Genomic DNA, 22,426 nt, shown 5'->3' with positions numbered 1-22,426 from the left:
TCCTGCTCTGAGCACAGTGTGCCTGGAGCCATGGGGAGGAGTCTATGTATAAAGTGCTGTTGTGTGAGCTGCAGAGTCCCTTGTGAGGGATGAAGACAGAAGATGGACTGCAGAGGTGGAACACTGTAACTGCAGACCAGGGCATGAGTACTATGGAGGGTTACTGAGCCGCTCATTGGGAGTAGTGGCAGGTGGGGAGAGTGTGCAAAGACTAGTTTTGGCTGGTCATGGTGGTCTGGGCACGATGGAGAAGAAAAAAAATGTCACCAAGTCGAGGAGATGTCACCCATGATCACTGGAGGTGATGGCGCTTATAATCACTATCACCTTGTAGAAATGCTATCGAAGTATACTATTACTGTGAGAGGTATAGCCTAGCATTAAAGAGGTGCGGCCTAACAAAAATTTGCCACAATAGGCTTCGCTGCATCTGTCTTTATTTTCATTATTGAAAAGTTGGGGTATGGATTCTTGAGACCCTTTCTGTGTAAGGGTCCGTTTACCTCTTCGGTGCACTATGCTTTATAACGAAAACCGCAGCACTGTACCGCATCTGTTGCACAACAGTCTTCCATTGATTTATAATGGGGGTGTACAGTAGCAATGTGTGCAGCGCTGGTGTTCCCGTCAGATATGATGGATCCCATCAGAGCCTTCCATGCAGAAGAGAGCCTGATTTTATCTTTTCGATAATGTACTGATTATCTCCTTGGAGTTTCAATCCTTCTTTTCCCAAAAAGTGGCACCACACTTAATGGCATTAAAGGGGTTGTGCCAAGATTAAAAGTTATCCCGTATTCACAAGAGAGTGGCTAACTTGCTCATTAGTGGATGTCTCGCCACTGAGACCACCGCCGATCTTGAGAACAAGGTTCCCATGTACCCCATCATACTCCTTGCTGCAGCGTTACTGCACCCCTTACAGTGAGGAGTAGACTGAATGGAGTGCTTGTTGTGCAAGCATGCTAACTCTCCATTTGCTTTCAATGAGTCTGCGGAGATGTTCAAGCAGCAAGAGCTCGGGTATTTCCGCCAGCCCCATTTGAAAGGAATGATGCGCTTACTGCACATGCTCAGCCAGCGCACCATGCATTCTGATGCCACTGCAGGGGGAGAAGGGACCCACACAGTGACAGGCAGAGAATGGCTCCCTGTTCTCAACATCAGCTGGTGTCTCAGCTTTGAGACCCCCACTGATCCGCAAATAATCCCCTAATAATCTAATCTTGTAGATAGGGGATGCCTAGTGCCAGTGTTTCTGGCGGCGTAATTCACCACTTACTAATATAATATAGTGAAACAGATTGGAGTTGGTAACAGGTCCTAAACCAGCAGAGCCGGACAACAGCCTTGTGCTTATAGGACCTGTGATGATGTCACCATCATGTAATGAGTCATCGGGGCTCTGAGCTCCGACCCTGATCACATGACTGTGACATCATCACAAGTGTTAAACCAGCAGAGTCGAACACCAGCCATGTGGAGCCCTGGTGACTGATGACATGAAATGCCTCATTCAGTGCACAGGTGTGAAGGACCTGTGAGGACGTCATCGTCATGTTATCAGGGACGGAACGAAGAGTCCCGATGACTGATCACATGAAATCCCTCATTCAGTGCGCAGGGGGGAAGGACCTGTAATGACCTCACTGTCATGTAATCAGGAGCAGAGCTCAGAGGCCTGCTGACTGATCACATGATGTGACATCATCCCATGTAAAGGCCCATTTAGATGCAATGATTATCACTCAAAAGCCGTCATTTGAGCGATAATCGTTGGGTGTAAATATGTCTTTCTTTCCGTTTTCTGCCGAACAACGGTTTTCAGTTCTGCTTGAAAACCATCGTTCGGCAAAACAGCTGATAAGCAGGACCGCACGCTGTGCTCTGCCCGCGGAGAGCTGATTACAGCTGATAACATTATATCAGCTGTTCTCAGCTGTCAGCCCTTGCCGCAGAACAAAGAGAAAGTATTCAGGGAACAGCGAGAGGTCTGTTCCCTGAATACAGCTCCCAGTGGCTCACACGCTATTAGTACCAAGTAGTAATTTATGCAAAATGATCGCTCAAAAGCCATCTTTGCAGTGTAAATGCACCTTGACTCCCACAGTCGCTCACGGACAGGTGGTTGTTAGTATTTTGACTTGTGATCCTGGTACAACCTGATAGTTGGCATTTATTCTGAGGCATTTTTATAAATAAGGTTGCATACCTTCATATGATATAATGTAGATTAATATAAGGTAAATGTGCCCCTGTTGTGTAATGCATCATTTTTTTTTTCCAGTGGTTGAAGAGAAAGTGGCGTTAAAACGCAGTTTCCAGCAAATTCAAGAAGAAGAAGATGATTATCCTGGAAGCTACTCCCCAAGGGAAGCGACTACTGGTCCTCTACTGGTACGTAATACAGGCCAGGCTCATTAACCCCGATTGTTCCCATATGTTCCTGTCCGCTCGTCAGCGGAGGCATTAGTATATCTGCCAAGTTTTTCTTCCATGGATGCCGCCGCTGTGGCCGTGCAAGGACATTCTCACCTCTGCCCTAATTAGAAGAACAAAGTCTCACAATGTGGTTTATATATTAGCGGTAAATTAAGCACAGACAGACTTGATTTCAGGGCGGTGAACTAAAACTTATCCTGACGTGCAATATTGTCATGTTCACTGTGTGATGAAAGGCCCCTCGTTCTTGACAATGATGGTAGGCCCATAAGTTGGAACCCCCTCTATTAATTGGGACAGTGGCGGTATCCGAGCTGAACATGCTTGGGTATTTCGGTAAGCCCCATTGAAATGAATGGTTCGCTGATTGTGCATGCTCGGCCAGCCCTCCATTCTCTGTGATGTTACTGCGGGAGGAGAAGTGACGTCCACAGGGACAGTCAGGGCAAGATATGGAAGTCCCGTTCTCCAGATCAGCAGGGGGTCTTAGTGGTAAAAACCCCACCGATTTAGCAAGTTATCACATATCCTGGGTAAGGGGATAACTTGCAATTATGGTACAACCCCGTTAAGCAGATCCCATTTTCCTCCTCCCCCCCCCCCCCCCCCCCATCTCCTGGACTTTCTGAAGAACAAACAGGTGGAATGGTCGTAAAGTGGTTGTCTAGAAGAAAAAATGGTTTTAATACAATGTTTCTCAAACTCAAGTCCTCAAATCCCCCAGCAGGTCCTGTTTTCAGCATTTCCATAGTTTTGCACAGGTGAAGTCATAATTGTCAGGCATTGCCATGGGAATTTTCCCAATATAGGATGTCCTCAAATCATGACTTGTTGGGTCTCATGTCCACGGGCACATACGGTTTTCCCTTGCAGAATCCTGCAGCGGATTCCCCCCGGCCCGTAGAAGTGAGGCCAAAAAATACCCGAACGCTGCGGAACTCTCCTCCGTTGCAGCCAGATCTCCTTCTTCTGCACGGCGGTCAGAAGAAACGAGATCCCGCGGCACAGACATGGGGTCAGCTGCATCTGTGTTGTGGGGCGGATGGCTTCCATTGACTTCAATAGACGCTGTGGAAGCCATCTATGCGGGAGAACCGCACAAACTGCTGCGGGTGTTTTTCTGCTCGTGCAATCTACACGCCGGGGACAAAAAAATAACATCCGCATGTATTTAATTACCTGCGGGTGCCCAATGATTCCCTATGGGCGCAGGAGACCTGCGTGGTTTTGGTAATTCTATTTATGCCATGGACATGAGGCCTTAGTGTGTTGTGAGAATTGGAGTTTGGGAAACACTGCTTGCACACTGTACCAGATCGCACATTATCACAAGACTGCTGTTGATACGTCCGACTTGGATGTATTAATGCTATCTTTACAGGACAGATATACACAGAAGGTATAAACATGCATAAAACAAAATCGAATAGGAAAACCCAAATGGGAAGGGATAAACTGACCCTAGATAAAAGCTTGGTGATCACCCTGATGAAAGCAGTCCCTCATTAGGAACCTGGGGCAACCTTGTATGTCCGTAGGTAGTGACGAGGGAGGTGACAACTGACAGTTGGAACTCACAATTGATACCATAGTGCAAGGTAACAAAGTCTGCAAAGCCGAAACAAAACAATGAGCACCTCGCAAACTTATCTAACACAATGCTGGAAATAGAGGACACTGACAAGACTAGAACTCCACCAGGCAGATGAATAACTGGCGCCTTCTGAGAGGAGGGGCCGAAGTAAATACACTTCCATAATAGTTGATTGGCTGGCTGGGGGAGCCATCTCTCTGCCAACCAATCAATCCCCACACCGGCAAATGGCAGTACGTGTCGGCGCCCGGCTCCGAATGACGGGGCGTGCACCCAGGATCACATGTACCAAGGCGAACGTCATGTTGTCACCTCAAACTCGAATCCGATTTGTGGCTGGTGCGCCGTAAGAGTTATGCTCCATGCAATATACAGGGTAAAGACTAAGATATTAAAGGCAGCATCATTTTAAATCCTAAATGGGAATATATAGGGCTCTTCTGCAATTTTTCTGTAGCAAGCTACGGTCCAGATGAGTATTTGGAGTTGCATGTATGTTGTGGACTGCAGCTGTCACTCGGTAGTTAAAATTGGAAAGCCCTTAATTGAATCTAATGCATAGGACGGTAGCATATATGTAACTTAGGGCGCTTCAGGAAAAAAAAGAAAACTGCTAGCATTCAGGGTGTATATACACATGAGATAGCTGTTGGCTAAATGCTCGTTCAACCAACTGATATCTCCCACGATTCCCCCAAATGCGTCCGTATAGTGAAGGGACAAAGCCAAGGGCAGACATCTCTAGCACCAGCTTATTGCTCAAAAACACAAGGATAGTTGAAATCCAACTTCCCAAACCTTCTCTCCCCCAACATCTTCCATCGCATAAGAGTCGGGAGGAACCCATACTTGGCTGATTGGCCGGACCTGGATAATCAGCAACTGGTCCAATCTGTATCCAAGGCGTACGGCCACCCTTATAATGCATGCATGTGAGTTCTGAACATTCTCTGGCCTGAAGTGGTTTCAAAAAGAAAAAATTTTCACACCCCAGTTTCCCATGTTAAGCAAGCATCACAAACTACCCATGTAAATCGTTTTTTTAGAGCGTTTCTACTCACCATGAAGCTGTTTCATGAAGTTATAAAAAATCTTCTTCCAAGATGGCCGCCGTCATTTCCCAAGGTGCACCGCTGGTCTTCTCCCATGGTGCACTGCGGGTCTTCTCCCATGGTGCACCGTGGATGTTCTTCTCCAGTCTGAGCTCCACTGCCATTTACAGCCACCTCATTGGCTGATCGGCACCACGTGATGGGGCGGAGCTACGCGACGACGCTGAGAAGGGGGAGGAGCCAGGACGCAGCTCGTGAGTCCGGGGCGACCAGAGGAGAAGTTTGGTAGTTGCCATGGAGACGGGGACGCCAGCATCGGAGGGGGTAAGTGTATAACTTCTGTATGGCCAATATTTAATGCACGATGTATATTACAAAGTGCATTAATATGGCCATACAGAAGTGTATAGACCCACTTGCTTCTGCGGGACAACCCCTTTAAGATGTTGGCACCACTTTTTTACTTGCATCTAACATTGGATTGACCTTCCAACTTATTTGCCCAACAAGATGCCCATATAATTATAATTTCCCATCAGTCTCAGAGTAACGAGATCATTGCCTTCACTGCTGACCTAGATTATGGGTTAAGTCCTCAATGATTGGATTGGTTTTCTATTGGACTGACAGTCACAAGTAGTAGCAAGACTTAAGAGGTCACTAAAGTTTGTAGTAGTGTCTGACGTCCACCTTTAACTTTTGTTGCTCTTGCATTTTAAACTTAAAACCCTTCACAGATATAGATAAAAATTAATAACGTTTATTAAATTATTTAAAAGACATTGGTTTACACTGACAAAAAACAACACACAAATCAAGACGGAACAGGGAGAAAAACCAAAAGAGAGTACCCTGGTTCGGAGTTAGATGGGGAATTCGACACCTCAATAGTACATAGAGGTAAGTATATTCATCCCTTATAGTCTATATAGGAATAGTCCATAGGTATTAGCACAGACAAGTTTTGTCCAAGGGTAGATGGTGCAGGGCACGTCAAGTCTAGATATATGAATCGTGCTGGGATGTATTCAGACAAAGTGTGTATAAACCCTTAGATGACAGGACACCTATATAATCATATAATGAATCCCCAATGATACCACAATAATTGTTCGTAAATAGAGTTATTGTTTTCTGGGTCTGGTTATAGTGTTTTTAGATGTTAACCAAAACCCGCGGAAACAAGCTCTTTGTACCTTGGTAGTATTAAATCTACCAGTATGAGGCCAAAATTGGCCCGGCATGCGGCAAGTAGGAGTCTACAAGCTCACAGCTTGCTGTCATGCCATGTAATACTGTTAAGAAAATATGTTCATGCTCAAAAGTAGGCTCGACGCGTTTCCCTATCCGATTTTTTGGATAGTTCCTCAGGAGCGAAAGGTACGTATACCGTCAATTCATATATAGTCCTTTTTGCTGTGGACCAGTCAGCACCAAGGTAGGTGAAGAACTGTAGACCAATCAACACCAGGGCAGGTGAAGAAACCAGTATCTAAGTAGAAAGTTTTTTTGGTGGATTTATAGTTTAACCACCCGTTCCTTAATTGAAAAATACCGTGAAATACGGTTGTAGATTGTTTCTCGTGCTCTCACTAAGCGCTAAATCGCGTATCCACATTGACTGTCAGACCGACTGGTGTTAGAATATAGCTGTCGGTACTATTGAAAGATCAGTCATTAGTGAGATAGGTTGGAGCCAAGTAGCCCTTAATATGTGGCAGTTACTACACAAGAGATTGTGTCCGTGTAAACAATCTCTATTGTGAGTCTGCTTTAAGAGGGTATATTTTGGCTAAGTGCTCAAATCTGCCATTAAGCCTGTACGAGGTTGCATGAGCAAATCCCCTACAGGTTAATTCTTAGCGCCTAAGATATCAGTGATAAGGCTGTATGTCAATCCTTGGACAGCCGGAGCAGATGCTCCATTTATCACTCTATAGTAGCTCTGTAATGTTTAGAAAAAAGGGGGGGTAATACCCCAATTACACTGATCTAGTAGTGATATGGCTGTATGTCAGTCTCTAAACAGCCGGAGTAAGTACTCCATATATCACTCAGTGGTTGCTCTGTAAGGCTTAAAAGGATGGAAAGGATATACCCAAATGGCAACTTCCAGGGTTAAATCCCGACAGAGCATATACAGAGAAAGCCTGAATAAGGAGACAACAACACCCCTACAGGTAGTCCCATCCACAGTCAGATGGGGCTCGGGTGTGTGGTCAGAGTGAGGAGAGCAAGAGATAGTGCCTGCGGCTCTGATGGTGAGCGGCCGGCTATGAAGTGTTGAGGCTAGTGACGGGTTTTAAAGGAGTAACTCCTCCTCTAGGTGGGAGGGGTAAAGATTAAATGGCCTATCCGGGTCATCGGGAGGCGGTCCCTTACACATTGATATACCTTGCCAAGTTTGCTACCAGTATCGCCCCCCCTATACAGCATCCCTATACCCAAGGCTGGCTTCCAGTGTGCGGAGCTACAAAATCGCCACAGCTGATCGCTACCAGCGCTCGTCGATCGATAACGGCGCAGTTGGTACTGTTACTTCCGCGTTCCACGCTGGAACGCTCGGCGCGATGTACCACTGCGTCATCACATTAGTGAAGCGCCCCAAGGTACAGCGTGGTGACGTGTATAGCGTGCCGCGTCATCGTGGGCGTGGTCAGACGTGGTTGATGTGGTTTCAGCGTTCCAAAATGGAACGCATCGCACGCTACGTGTCTACGTAATGTCAGCTGGAGTCCTGTATGCGGATGGTGCTGTGGTGTAAACACTTCCGCGCTCCAAGCTGAAACGCATCACGTGCTGTGTGACCACGTCATTGCCGCTGACCCTAGCAATTGGGTAGCGCTGTATGACTGTGACGTGCCTCATAGCCATGGGAGGAGCGATAGATGTAAGTGAACGATTGATAGACAATCGCTAATTCCATCACCGCTCAGAGTAAGTTTATACATATAGTAGATGTGTAAAAATAATAAACATAGGATATTGATACGAGGAAATCGGTAGCCTTTTTAGACTTATGGCTATCTAAAAAAGAGGATGGAACTATCTCCTCTACCCTCCACCGGAAGCAAACAGCGACAAATAGCCTCTTAAAATGGGATAGCCATCATCCATTTGCCCTGAAACGCGGTATCCCAAAAGGACAGTTCCTGAGGGTTAGACGCAACTGTTCTGATGACCACGAGTTCGAACAGAAAAGTCTGGGTCTAAGAAAACGATTCTATGATAGAGACTACCCATGTAATATCGTTGAAAGTGCATATGAACATGCTAAACAACAAACGAGAAGGGATCTCCTTGTTCATAAAAAAAGAGAAGATATCCCAGTATCAAGGATAATTGGAACCTTTGATACTGGTACGTATGAAGTGAGACAAATACTCCAACATTTTTGGAGTATAATTAAAAACGATCCAGATCTCACAGAAACCCTGCCATCTGATCCTCTGATCACATTCCGGAGAGGACATAATATCAGGGATCACTTAGTGAAGAGCCACCTGACAGCGGAATCGAATGAGAATTGGCTGAGCAGCCAAAAACCGGCTGGGACGTTCCCCTGTCATAATTGTGTAGCTTGCACATTTTATCCTTAAAAGTAACACTTTCACGAGTGCTAGCACTGGCAAGACCTATCAAAATCGAGGTTTTATAAACTGTAGAACACGGAACATCATCTATATGGCTTCCTGCCCGTGCCCCAGGAACTACGTCGGAAAAACTATCCAAGAATTCCGGCGTCGTATCCTGGGGCACGTGGGCAACATTTGCCGTGGCGAATCGACCCCGCTTGCAGATCACTTTCGTGACGTTCATAATGGCGAAGTAAAAGATCTAAAATTTCAAGGCATTGAGCTGTTGCGAACCAATGCTAGACGGGGGAATATTGATAAAAAACTCCTTCAAAAAGAGGCTAGCTGGATCTTCAGATTAAATACGGTTAAACCAGATGGTCTAAATGCAGTTCTGAATTTCAACTGTTTTCTATAAGCTCTGATTACCTTATTCTCCAAAAATATGACGGTCCACCGAGGACTTATAAATTGACATTTTGGCATTGTCCAATGGTATTATCCATAGTTATTTATTTACCAGGCACCTATATCTGCGACTTCTGACATATTTTTTTATGAAATTCTGTATCCATGTAATTCAATTGGATTTACACCTGACTGAACTATCTGTTGAGTGACTGTAGTGAAGACTAAGACAGGGTTAACACTTATATAACTATGAAGCATCACTGTCCCTTACTTACACACGTTTTAATTACCTTATCAATAACACTACTAACTTCGCCCCTGCATACACGTCTCCTCGTATCAATATCCTATGTTTATTATTTTTACACATCTACTATATGTATAAACTTACTCTGAGCGGTGATGGAATTAGCGATTGTCTATCAATCGTTCACTTACATCTATCGCTCCTCCCATGGCTATGAGGCACGTCACAGTCATACAGCGCTACCCAATTGCTAGGGTCAGCGGCAATGACGTGGTCACACAGCACGTGATGCGTTTCAGCTTGGAGCGCGGAAGTGTTTACACCACAGCACCATCCGCATACAGGACTCCAGCTGACATTACGTAGACACGTAGCGTGCGATGCGTTCCATTTTGGAACGCTGAAACCACATCAACCACGTCTGACCACGCCCACGATGACGCGGCACGCTATACACGTCACCACGCTGTACCTTGGGGCGCTTCACTAACGTGATGACGCAGTGGTACATCGCGCCGAGCGTTCCAGCGTGGAACGCGGAAGTAACAGTACCAACGGCGCCGTTATCGATCGACGAGCGCTGGTAGCGATCAGCTGTGGCGATTTTGTAGCTCCGCACACTGGAAGCCAGCCTTGGGTATAGGGATGCTGTATAGGGGGGGCGATACTGGTAGCAAACTTGGCAAGGTATATCAATGTGTAAGGGACCGCCTCCCGATGACCCGGATAGGCCATTTAATCTTTACCCCTCCCACCTAGAGGAGGAGTTACTCCTTTAAAACCCGTCACTAGCCTCAACACTTCATAGCCGGCCGCTCACCATCAGAGCCGCAGGCACTATCTCTTGCTCTCCTCACTCTGACCACACACCCGAGCCCCATCTGACTGTGGATGGGACTACCTGTAGGGGTGTTGTTGTCTCCTTATTCAGGCTTTCTCTGTATATGCTCTGTCGGGATTTAACCCTGGAAGTTGCCATTTGGGTATATCCTTTCCATCCTTTTAAGCCTTACAGAGCAACCACTGAGTGATATATGGAGTACTTACTCCGGCTGTTTAGAGACTGACATACAGCCATATCACTACTAGATCAGTGTAATTGGGGTATTACCCCCCCTTTTTTCTAAACATTACAGAGCTACTATAGAGTGATAAATGGAGCATCTGCTCCGGCTGTCCAAGGATTGACATACAGCCTTATCACTGATATCTTAGGCGCTAAGAATTAACCTGTAGGGGATTTGCTCATGCAACCTCGTACAGGCTTAATGGCAGATTTGAGCACTTAGCCAAAATATACCCTCTTAAAGCAGACTCACAATAGAGATTGTTTACACGGACACAATCTCTTGTGTAGTAACTGCCACATATTAAGGGCTACTTGGCTCCAACCTATCTCACTAATGACTGATCTTTCAATAGTACCGACAGCTATATTCTAACACCAGTCGGTCTGACAGTCAATGTGGATACGCGATTTAGCGCTTAGTGAGAGCACGAGAAACAATCTACAACCGTATTTCACGGTATTTTTCAATTAAGGAACGGGTGGTTAAACTATAAATCCACCAAAAAAACTTTCTACTTAGATACTGGTTTCTTCACCTGCCCTGGTGTTGATTGGTCTACAGTTCTTCACCTACCTTGGTGCTGACTGGTCCACAGCAAAAAGGACTATATATGAATTGACGGTATACGTACCTTTCGCTCCTGAGGAACTATCCAAAAAATCGGATAGGGAAACGCGTCGAGCCTACTTTTGAGCATGAACATATTTTCTTAACAGTATTACATGGCATGACAGCAAGCTGTGAGCTTGTAGACTCCTACTTGCCGCATGCCGGGCCAATTTTGGCCTCATACTGGTAGATTTAATACTACCAAGGTACAAAGAGCTTGTTTCCGCGGGTTTTGGTTAACATCTAAAAACACTATAACCAGACCCAGAAAACAATAACTCTATTTACGAACAATTATTGTGGTATCATTGGGGATTCATTATATGATTATATAGGTGTCCTGTCATCTAAGGGTTTATACACACTTTGTCTGAATACATCCCAGCACGATTCATATATCTAGACTTGACGTGCTCTGCACCATCTACCCTTGGACAAAACTTGTCTGTGCTAATACCTATGGACTATTCCTATATAGACTATAAGGGATGAATATACTTACCTCTATGTACTATTGAGGTGTCGAATTCCCCATCTAACTCCGAACCAGGGTACTCTCTTTTGGTTTTTCTCCCTGTTCCGTCTTGATTTGTGTGTTGTTTTTTGTCAGTGTAAACCAATGTCTTTTAAATAATTTAATAAACGTTATTAATTTTTATCTATATCTGTGAAGGGTTTCAAAAATTACATATAGATTCTCATACCACTGTGACTTCTTGCATTTTAAACTTAGTGGGCTCTTAATTACGTTTTTCCCTAACAGCATGTCTGAATTATACATTTCCTCCCATCATTCAGTGTCTCTTCTGTATATACAAACTGTAATGACCCATGTATGTGTATATCACATGGTTAACATTTGCACTTGCTAGAAACAAGATCTGAATAATTAGCTGTTTAAACAAAACTGTTTCAGACAGGAGACCCGATGCCAGGAATATAAATATGTATTTTGGCTCTTTTTATCGAAATTCCTTATGGTGTAAACAGTGTGAAGAGCCTTCTTAGTGCAGGTCGGCCACGCAGACAGCCTGTCATGTAGGTTCATGTTGAGATAAAGCAGCGTGTTGGTGTAGGAAGAACTGCTGTACTGCATCACTCCTGCCTCAAAGCCTTTCTGTCTCTCTTCATATGCAACCCCCAGATAAACCTTGGGATTAGGCTGATAGCTTGTCATACAGAGACCATATACAGTATGCATTCAATGGATTTGTACGAAGGACGGGAACCATGGAGAAATGGCTCTGGTATAAGGGTTAGGAGAAAAGAGTGCGAGCTGGGTTTCCGGAGTGTGCAGAGACGGAACTAATGTATTTCACAAAGTCTAAAGTAGAGGTTCACTTATTTACTGTGGAATCGCATGGTGGTTCAGTGGTTAAGCACTGTGGTTTTGCAGCACTGGGTTCTAATTTGACCATCATGGTTTTGGGCTGCTTTACTGTTTCAGCTTTTGGACGCCTTGTGATCAATGAGAGAGCGAGGAATTCTAAGGTCTATCAAAACATTTTATAGGGCAACAGTCCACGGCCTTAAGTTGAAGAGACGTGGCTTTGTTGTAACAAGACAATGAGCCAAAGCACATATGTAAATCCACTAAAGAATAGTTGAAAAAGATGAATTGTGCTTTGTAGTTGCCAAGTCAGAATCCTGACCTTAACCCTATCGAGATGTTGTGGCGTAACCTGTAAAAGAATGTGCACGCAAAGCATCCCAGAAATATTGATGACGTGAGGCAGATTTGCAGGGAGGAATTGTTTAAAATTTCATTGCAATGTTGTGCAAATCTTTTTTGCAGCTACAGGAAACTTTTTTGGATGTGACTACAGGGGAATCGACAGGTTTTTTTAATTAAAGAGCTCATTTATTACTCCCTGCACTGCCAATGTTTCCTCGGTGTGCCCAATAAAAGAAAAGAGCAGTACAGCTGTTTGAGAGTTACTAGTTTAAGGTGCTCTGACTGAACAATTATCGAAAAAATTGTTCAAACAAGCGTTTGGTCTGAACGCGAGCTAATGACTGAACGATAATCGTTCACCTTTCGTCCGTCATTCATTTTACGCAGACATAAAAATCTTTGGCTTGTTTACTTATCATTCGTTTTTGATTATGAACGACTCTTGTTTGCACAAGCCAGCAATGTCTAATTGGGCTGCGAAAGAGTGGACGAGCTAGCGATGACGTCACTCAAACCATAATCGGCTCGTCTAAAAGGACCCTTTGTTATCCAAGTCACAATTATTACCAACAATCTGACTATCGGACCACATTTTATTAGTAATCCCTGCAGACATTCAGGCGATTCCAAGGGTTCACTTACTTTTTCTTGCAGCTGTATATTGTAGCTATACATGCAAAGCTAAATAATACAGCAATTATTGCAATTCTAACTCTTATAGTCATGGGCAATCTGTCGTAGAGTAGGTGCAAGCCGTGGAACCCACTATGTTATCGGATTGTTCCCTATATAAAAGAGATAAGGATAGTAGTATCTTAAGTTCACCAAACTTGAATTGTCTCCTGAGACCCTTTTTCATACACCCTATTTGGACTTGTGGGCTGACAGAAAGGGGAGCCTAAAGGTGGCCTTACACATTAGATTAATCTTGGCTGAACCCACCACTGATTTCGGCAAGACATCTAATCTAATTTATATGGGGTGTCCTGACTTTCGCCAGGCGGAAAGAAGGATTGAGGAGTTGGGTTTCAACATGGCTGATTCTTTTGTTCTTGGCATGATAAGCCACCACAGGAATCTGGTAGTGGCTTGTTCCCTTCTCACCATTTAGACAACCTTATTCCCGGCTGAGCGTGCATGTGTATGCGGGGATCAGGACGAATAGCTGTTGGCTGAATGAGCAATGGGGACGAAGAGCTGTTGGCCGAATGAGCAGCGGGGGCGAATGGCTGTTGGCCGAATGAGCAGCGGGGGCGAATGGCTGTTGGCCGAATGAGCAGCGGGGGCGAATGGCTGTTGGCCGAATGAGCAGCGGGGGCGAATGGCTGTTGGCCGAATGAGCAGCGGGGGCGAATGGCTGTTGGCCGAATGAGCAGCGGGGGCGAATGGCTGTTGGCCGAATAAATATTCTCCCTTATTTGAAGTGTATAGCCAGCTTAAATGGTGGTTTCTGATATTGCATATTGCACATGCAGTTGAAATTAACGGGTCGCCTTTCCATTCATTGGGCATCCTGCCATGTTTTGTTCTTTGTGAGAACCAGCAATGACTTAATGGTTTGCCAACAATATCAGCTGATGATGGAGCCTCCCAACTTTCTTCTGGAAGATACATGAACTGAGTTGAACTTGTCCACCTAGAATAACTTTTGCTAAGAGTAGCAGCACAACCCAATAAACCAGATTCCAGCCGTGAAAGTGGATTCAGACATGTCATATTTGCTATGGGCAATTGCTCCTTTTTTGTTGTGCACTGCCAGGGAATTAAGCACAAGATGTATCTGAAGAGAGCGGCGAAGGTCTGACTGTAAGCAGACTAATTTAAGGCAAAACGAAGACCTATCATTCAGGGAAAGAAAAAGTCAAGAGGGTAAGAAAACAGAAGGCAAACTGTCCACGGAAGAGCGCAGGAGGCAGGAGTATTACTCCATAGAGCGAGAATGGAGCACTTTAGTGGGAACTAACAGATGGAGTTTATGAAGCGGCAATGGAGTTAACAGAACTATGTAAGAGTGAAGGCTTCTAATGGCTCCAATCATAAACTAGGACTAGGCTGGAACAGCATCAGAGACATCAAATTGATGCGGGGGAATAATACTGGGAATCAATAACATGGGCTGCAGCGCTTTTATTGGATGAAGCCTTTTTAACGATAGTGCAGAAACTTGCAATAACCCCAAGTGATTGGCTGAATACAGGTTGTCTCTACATAATGGCTGCACTTGGATTTGGAGAAGCCAAGAGTAGAATTTAGTAGAGCAGATAAAAATGAAGAGAAAATGAAATGTATTTTCTATAGTGGGAACGTGCATAGTGAAAACGGAAGTTTTCGAGATAATTGAAGATGTCGCAGCTACAGAGAAGAGTATCTAACACTCCACTCTTTGTGGCACATCTGTACGAGTTCTCCAGGGTGTAGGATGGGGATGTTCAGTATTTGTAGCTCCGTCTGAGGCATAGACATCCGAATGCCTGAGCTGATGATGATTTGTGGGTTACACAGGGACTAATAAAGTAAGATTAATTACCTGTCAAACGATGGAATAAAAATGACTACATGCCGCATTGAGCACAAAGCAGCTGGGTTCTGCTCTCTTCTCTGAACTGACCCTGTAGACCCTACTGTAGTGTTTTACAAGACTCCATTCTTTAATTAACTCCACTACATTCTGCTTACTGTCATGATATGTAGCTTATTCCACTTCTCGACAGTCCATGCTAAATGTGGTCGAGTATGATATGGCAGTATTGTACTGGTTCCCCAACCAGAGGCTCCGGAGCCACGTGCGGCACGCTACTGCAGTTCTAATTCATGACCAGTGGCAATTGACAATATTGCAGACACATCCTAACCGTGCCTGTTTGGGTGGTATAATAGTAGTAGTGTCAAATGTAGTATGGAAATGTATATCAACAATATTTGCAAATTCTTGATTTCTTGTTTCTCCATATTTAAAGGCTATGTACACCTTTGCATTTAAAAAAAATCAATTAGAGATGAGCGAGCATACTCAGTAAGGCGATCTACTCGAGAGAGCATCGCCTTTTTCGAGTACCTGCTGGCTCGTCCCTGAAGATTCGGGGGGGAGCCGCGGGGGTGAGTGGGGCATTGTGGAGGGGATCGGGAGGGAGAGAGGGATCTCCAAACTATGACGGTGGTTTGTGTCATCAAGAGAACCTTTTGAGTATGAGGCCTCCTAGACCAATTGGTTAGATCACCTCGGATGAGCCATCATTGTTCATGTACTCTCAACAGATTGCTGTGAAGTCAGATGTGATCCACCTGCTTGGCTCCGTGGCTAAATCCAGTTTTTAATCCTTTAGTATCATGCAGATTTTATGATCCCAGCAGAAGATTACTTTATACTTGGCTACAAGAGTGTTAGAGCAGCAGAAATGCAGTCCTAAGCTCTCGATCACGGCCTGAAGGTTGCAGGTTCAATCCCTGCATGGTTTAGGTAGCCAGCACAAGGTTGACTCAGCCTTCCATCCTTTCCGAGGTCTTTAAAATGAATACCCAGCTAGGGTAAAAGATGCTGGGGGAGGGCAATGGCAAAACAGTCTGCCAAGAAACCGTCATGATGTGACGTCACCTTAAGAGTCAGTCATGACTCTGTGCTTGCACCAGGGGACTTTACCTTAACCTACCTAAATTATAAAAAAGCTTCTCTGACCCTGCAGCTTGTGTGGAGGTTAGAAGAACATGCTAGAAGTACGTATAGATACATCCTTAGTCATGTGTTCTTCACATCCTTAAAGTTCTTCCTTTCCCATCAAAATTCCTTTGTCAACTAACACCAATTCTTCTGGAAATCCCCATGGTTGGGAATTTACAAAAATAGTTCCAAAGATTATTTTAAGAGCAATCTATTTCATGGGTTGTTTTCTGTCATCTCAAATAGTTGAAAGCCTTGCTTTTTAACCCTTTCCAATCCACTGGCTGCCGTCTTCAGACATTCTGATTGAAAGCTGTACAGTTCCAATGTCGGAAGACGTCCGGCAGGGTATTCTTACTGTATATTACCATACCGCACTACTGGCTCTAGCCAGCAGATGGCGCCATTGTATAATGGCAGAAAGAGAAAAACCCCCCTAGGAAACCTTGAATCCAAAATTGGATTGCAAAGGGTGAAACCTAAGACCCCCTTGGGGTTTATCAAAGACTTTACACAAATATTGGTCTAACGGCTCAAACACCCTGCCAACCGTTTCGCACATAATTACATATGTACATGTTTCATAGTTCACACGTTCGCTCTGCAGCTCCAGTAAATTTGCCAGACACCAATTAAAAAACCTCCTGACAGAGGAATCGGTGTCAACCCGATGATGCATTTGCAGTGTAAGGTTTCTCATTTCATCTTAAATGTGTTGATGGAAGTGTTGGAAAAATTGCTTGTAAATGTAAAATTATAAAAATGTAAATGATCTATAGTGGTGACAAAATGCAAGTTTGCTGGAGATAAAATAGTTTTACTGTTTAAATAATACATCATGACTTTGAGCGGAGCATGCAAAGACCTCATTACAGGCTCCGTTTCAGGCGGTGAATTTTAGCTAGATCTAAAACACGATTTATTATAGTCTTTTTATGAATAATTAAATAGCTTGAAATCTTGGATACCTATACTTCCCTTCCATATCTTTCATCCAGCGTAATGTTTTTTTTTTTGTATCTCCTAGACTGAGGATCTCATTAAAGCACTGCAGGATCTGGAGAATGCCGCTTCTGGAGACGCCGCTGTTAGGCAGAAAATTGCATCCCTTCCACAGGAAGTTCAGGATGTATCCTTACTGGAGAAGATCACCGGTAAGACCATCCATCTTATTTGTAACCTTGGATCTGTCTCAACATGCTTGGCGACAGCTAGTAGCTGTCAGCTTTATGCATTGATTTTCTATGCAAATGTCTGGCCTTGGCCATGCGGGGCAACCGGGCCTGCCAGACTGAATATGGATACAGTGATCTAATCTTTTAATCTTCTGGGTAGCGTCACCAAAATATTACGAACGGCCTGGTAAATTCGTATGTACGTTTTTCAGATAAAGAGGCAGCAGAACGCCTTTCCAAGACAGTAGATGAAGCCTGTCTACTGCTGGCAGAGTATAACGGGCGGCTGGCGGCAGAGCTAGATGATCGAAGGCAGTTGGCGCGGATGTTAATGGAATACACGCAGAGCCAAAAAGAAGCTCTAAGCAACAAGGAGAAGAAGCTGGAGGTAAGGATGCAACTGTGTGCGCCATTTTTTTCAGGTGGATCACCACTGTTTACACTTGCATTAGCAGTTCTTTGGCAGGTTTCAATGTGTTTTTAATGGTAAGAATGATGCGGTCTAGAGCTCAGGTCTGGCCATCCAGAATACCAGATGGAGAAAATGTAAACGTAAAGCCCCTGTTTTTTTTTTCTTTTTTACTATATTCTCAGTTTATAGACTGTTGGCCACATTCCAAGGGTGAGGGTAGTCTCATACTCACTGAGGGGCCATTAATGAACTTTGACCAGAGAAGACCTGTTCTTTCCTAATGCCCATTTGTTGACCATGTTAAGGTCAGTAGTAAAAGACAACCTCTATGAACATGAATGTATCCAATAGAATTAATCAGCAAATGTTAAACATCCAATCAGGTTGAGGACTTTATGGATAATGAGTATAAATGTATAAAACAGTGGCCCTCCCATGTGAGCAACATCTTGAATTGTGCTAATGGTAATGCTCTTGTTTGGCCGTGAATTAACATTGACTTTCCTGAATAGTGCCTCTATTGAGTGGTGTTCCACAACACAGAGACCAGATAGATCCCATCATAAGTCGGTGGGTTCTGTTTGGCGTAATCAGGATTTAGTAGGAAACTCCTACAAGCATAGATAACAGAACAGAGGCTGTGACGCTGAATGTTAATAGAGCCTTACGTTTCCTGCAAACCTTAAAAAATGTTGCTGATCCACCGCCAACTCCTTCTTCCCTCTCACCACTCTCTGTACTTCTTTACAGCCGATTACGTCCAATCTAACCACGTGACTGCCACAGCGGTCATGTGGTTAGATGGAACATGATCAGCTGTAGGGAAGTACAGAGTGCGGTGAGAGGGAAGAAGGAGTTGGCGGTGGATCAGCAACATTTTTTAAGGTTTGCAGTATGTCTTCCCTCCTTTTTTTTTTTTTTTTTTAATCTTATTCCAATCTAAGCGTTTAAAAAAAAATAAAAAATAAAAATTTCACTGCTGAACAACGACCTTAAAGATGTTGCATACAATGAAGAGGTGAAGGATTGGGCAGTCGGTCTTCCACTGCTGGGTCCTTTTGTCCTCTGGAATATAAGCTGCTGCCAGTGAAGCCTGGCAGCAGCTTTGTCTCATCTCTGCGTTCAGAGCCCATGAAGGCTTGGCCGAGACGAGCATTCAGGAGTGTGAGGGTGTCAGGCGAGATAGCTGTTGGCCAAAGGAGCATTCGGCAAACGGCTATTTAATGTGTATGGCCACCCTCGCAGTTCTGAGCAGCGTTGGTCCCTCTGATATTACTCTCCTAGTAACAGTATGTTGGGCTGAATGAAGACAATGTCCATGTAGTTCAGCCTGTTTCAACCCCCTTGTTGATCCAGAAGAAGGCAAAAAAAACAAAAACAAGCAGAAGCCAATTAGCCCATTCAGGGGGAAAAAAATTCGCTCCCGACTCATGGTGCCAACAATGTTGACCTGGTGGGAATTCCTGTGGTTAGATAGCTATGGATGGGACATGACGTCACTAAAGGGCTTGATTATGAACTACTTCCTACAACCTCTTTTCAGTAAATAACCGCTGTATTTTTTACAGTAAGGCATCAGTAAAACCTTCCAGGTGTATATTCTACTGCATCAAGCAAAATGTAGCTAAGAAATTTCAGCAGATCCTAAACATTGTAACCCAAACTGTAGACACTTGCACACAAAGGACAGTATGGATTTGACAATAACCCATACGTGTCTGGAGCTCTCCGTTCAGTGTTTACATAGAGCTGACTGGCTGTGAAAAGTCCTAAGTATGTGCGCTGCTCTGAAATTCCCCCCCTGCCCAGGGGACATACTGCTCGGCGGAGCATGGACCTCCCGTTCCCAGCAGACCCATTCCACATCTGATCAGATGACAAGTGGTGGGAAAGCGGAGGCTGGAGGTCTGACTAATGAACCAGGCATCACGGAGGAGACGAGGGGTCATTTTAACTCTTCGCTGACTACTTTGTGAGTATGTCACAGGCTGCCAGAAATGGAAAGTTAATAAACTACTTCCGTTCTATATATATTATATATACATAATAACCTCTCAATTTATGGAAGTATCAAGAAAAGAAGTTCCAGGTAATGCAATGTTTTGGTAAAGACCAGTAGATCAGATGCAGTTCATGTTGCGTTTTGAAGCTACCCTCCAGTCCGGGGTAATCAAAGATGGCTGCTTCGCTTCTCAGACTACCTGATGCACATTGTGCATTAGTATGCATCATCACACTACTCTGACTGGCGAGTACGGCTCATATGGGCAGCACAGACCAAACAAAACCGCATGTAGTGTCTTAGACTAGTGATGCATACTAATACCCAATGTGCATCAGGTGATCCGATAAGAGATGCAGCAGTGTTGGTTTGTCCAGGACTGAAGGGTCATTTTTAATCATATAGCAATGAAGCTCAGGCTTGAAGGACGCATATGCAGAAACATTGGATTCAAGTATAAAGATAATGTAGTCGGTTGAACTGCAAATTAAAACCCAGCATGAAGCAGTACCCAGCAAAAAGCCCTACTAGTAGTCATATTCTAGGGCACAAGCTTACAGGGGTTATTGTATCAAATCCTTTATCACTTATCCACAGCATAGGTGCTAAATGATAGATCACTGGGACCCCCAGGCATCACAAGAATGGTGCACCCCTTGTCCCCTTAGTGACTGCAACGGCAGTTCACTTCTATGGATCTGGTAGAGATACCGTAGCCGAGCACATTGCTGGACTGTCTCCTTAGACCACACATGTCAAACACAAGGCCTGTGGACCGAATCCAGCCTGCCGCCTCATTTGATGTGGCCCGCTGTCAGGATTCTACTCTCCCTGCCTGCAGCTCTGGCTCTGTGTCAGCAGCTGCTGCAGAGTCTGTAGAGCTACTATTTAAGCTTTGCCTTTGAGTACAGTTACCTACCTCTTCAGGTTATTCTTTAGCCATTTACAATACATGCCCTTCATTTGTGGAATTTAATGCAGAAGTGATCAGGCAGAAAATGGACCTATACAAATTGGAAATCTGGGTGAAAATAGGTGGCAGAAACATTGACAATCTCCATTATGCGGATGATACAACTCTGCTTGCAGAAATGGAGGCAGGTCTGAAGCAGCGGATATGTAATATTAAAGCTGAAAGTGAAAAAATGGGCCTCTACCTGAATCTAAAGAAGACTGAAACTATGACAACTGCAAAAGATGGCCAAATTCAAATCAAAATACGCAACGAGGCTGTAGAATGTGTGCGAGACTTCATTTTCCTTCGTTTGAAAATTCCCCAAGATGGAGAATCTATGCCAGAGATAAAACATAGGATAGCACTGGGGTGAAGAGCAATCCTAAACATGATCAAAATCCTGAAAAGTAGGGATAGCAACTAAACGCAGGATAGTGCATACCACCGTTTTCCCCATAACCATGTATGGATGTGAAAGCTGGACTGTGAAAAAAGCCTATAGGAGGAGGATTGATGCCTTTGAGCTGTGGTGCTGCTGAAAGCTGCTGGGTATGCCCTGGATGGCAAGAGTAACAAACAGAAGTCCTGACTCGTATAAGACCCGATATATTATTGGATGATAAGATGGCCGGGCTCAGGCTCACGGAGAACAAAATGGCCAGACTCAGACTCACGGATTTTGGCCATATATTGCAAGCAGAGTTGCTACAAAATCTATAATGCTTGGACAGATCAGTGGCAAAAGAAGACCTGGCCGCCAAAGAACACGATGGCTGATATGTCAGAGCTGATACTGGCATGGATATCACACAACTGAAAGAAGCAGTGCAAACCCGAAAAACATGAAGGGAACTCACCTATAGGGTCACCAATGACTAAATGGCTAACAACAACATATTCTCCCGTCCTTAAAGGGGAACTTTAATATCCCACCATGTCCTACATTTTAAGGGTTTATCTGAGCAGCAAAAAAAAGGGGAAACCTCATGGTGCTACTCAAAGATAAAAGAAGAACTGGCCTCCCCTGGTTCCCCTGCCGCTCCAATTCTGTTGGGTGTGGTTTTTGTTTTATGCCTGTACCATATTATGCCCAGATAACCCCTTTTAAGATAGCTGACCGCTATTACTCCCCACTCCACCATAAATATGCCAAGTGTTCATGGTACGTATTGGTTTATAGCAGGAGAGGGGAAAAAGCCACTACTCCTTATCTCCCATGGAAACCAAGCATCAGGTATGTTGAAGTCTAGGATCCTTAATCCCTTTCTTTCACTTGGCGTCTGCCATCGGAGGAGAGTCGGGAGATCCCCATACATATTACTTGATCGTTGGGTCCTGCCAACGTTTCTCTAATGTGTGGCCACTTATCTGATGATGCTTTCCATCTAGTATTAGTCACTGCTCACATTACTCCTCTCCCTTTTCCTCTATATTAAGACTATTATCTCATTAGATGTGCTCATCTACGATGAACTGTGATTCACCTCGCCCCCTTTCCGTCTTCAACCCTGCCAGGCGCACATTATATGCCACATGCCTTGCTTTATTGGCA

General features: G+C 44.4%; 1 protein-coding gene across 1 annotated transcript in view; it reads left to right on the top strand.

Annotated features, from left to right (window-relative positions):
* Positions 1-22,426, top strand: part of RPRD1B (regulation of nuclear pre-mRNA domain containing 1B) — a 74,114-nt gene that overhangs the window by 48,457 nt on the left and 3,231 nt on the right. The window contains exons 4-6 of the mRNA XM_066586456.1: positions 2,288-2,397; positions 17,358-17,484; positions 17,718-17,893. Coding sequence (XP_066442553.1) covers positions 2,288-2,397; positions 17,358-17,484; positions 17,718-17,893 — 413 coding nt within the window. The remainder of the gene's footprint in view (positions 1-2,287; positions 2,398-17,357; positions 17,485-17,717; positions 17,894-22,426) is intronic.

Source organism: Eleutherodactylus coqui, chromosome 13 (assembly GCF_035609145.1).
Source record: "Eleutherodactylus coqui strain aEleCoq1 chromosome 13, aEleCoq1.hap1, whole genome shotgun sequence".
Classification (NCBI taxonomy): domain Eukaryota; kingdom Metazoa; phylum Chordata; class Amphibia; order Anura; family Eleutherodactylidae; genus Eleutherodactylus; species Eleutherodactylus coqui.
The sequence above is the reverse complement of the archived record's forward strand: the minus strand, read 5'-3'. Positions and strand labels throughout refer to the sequence as shown.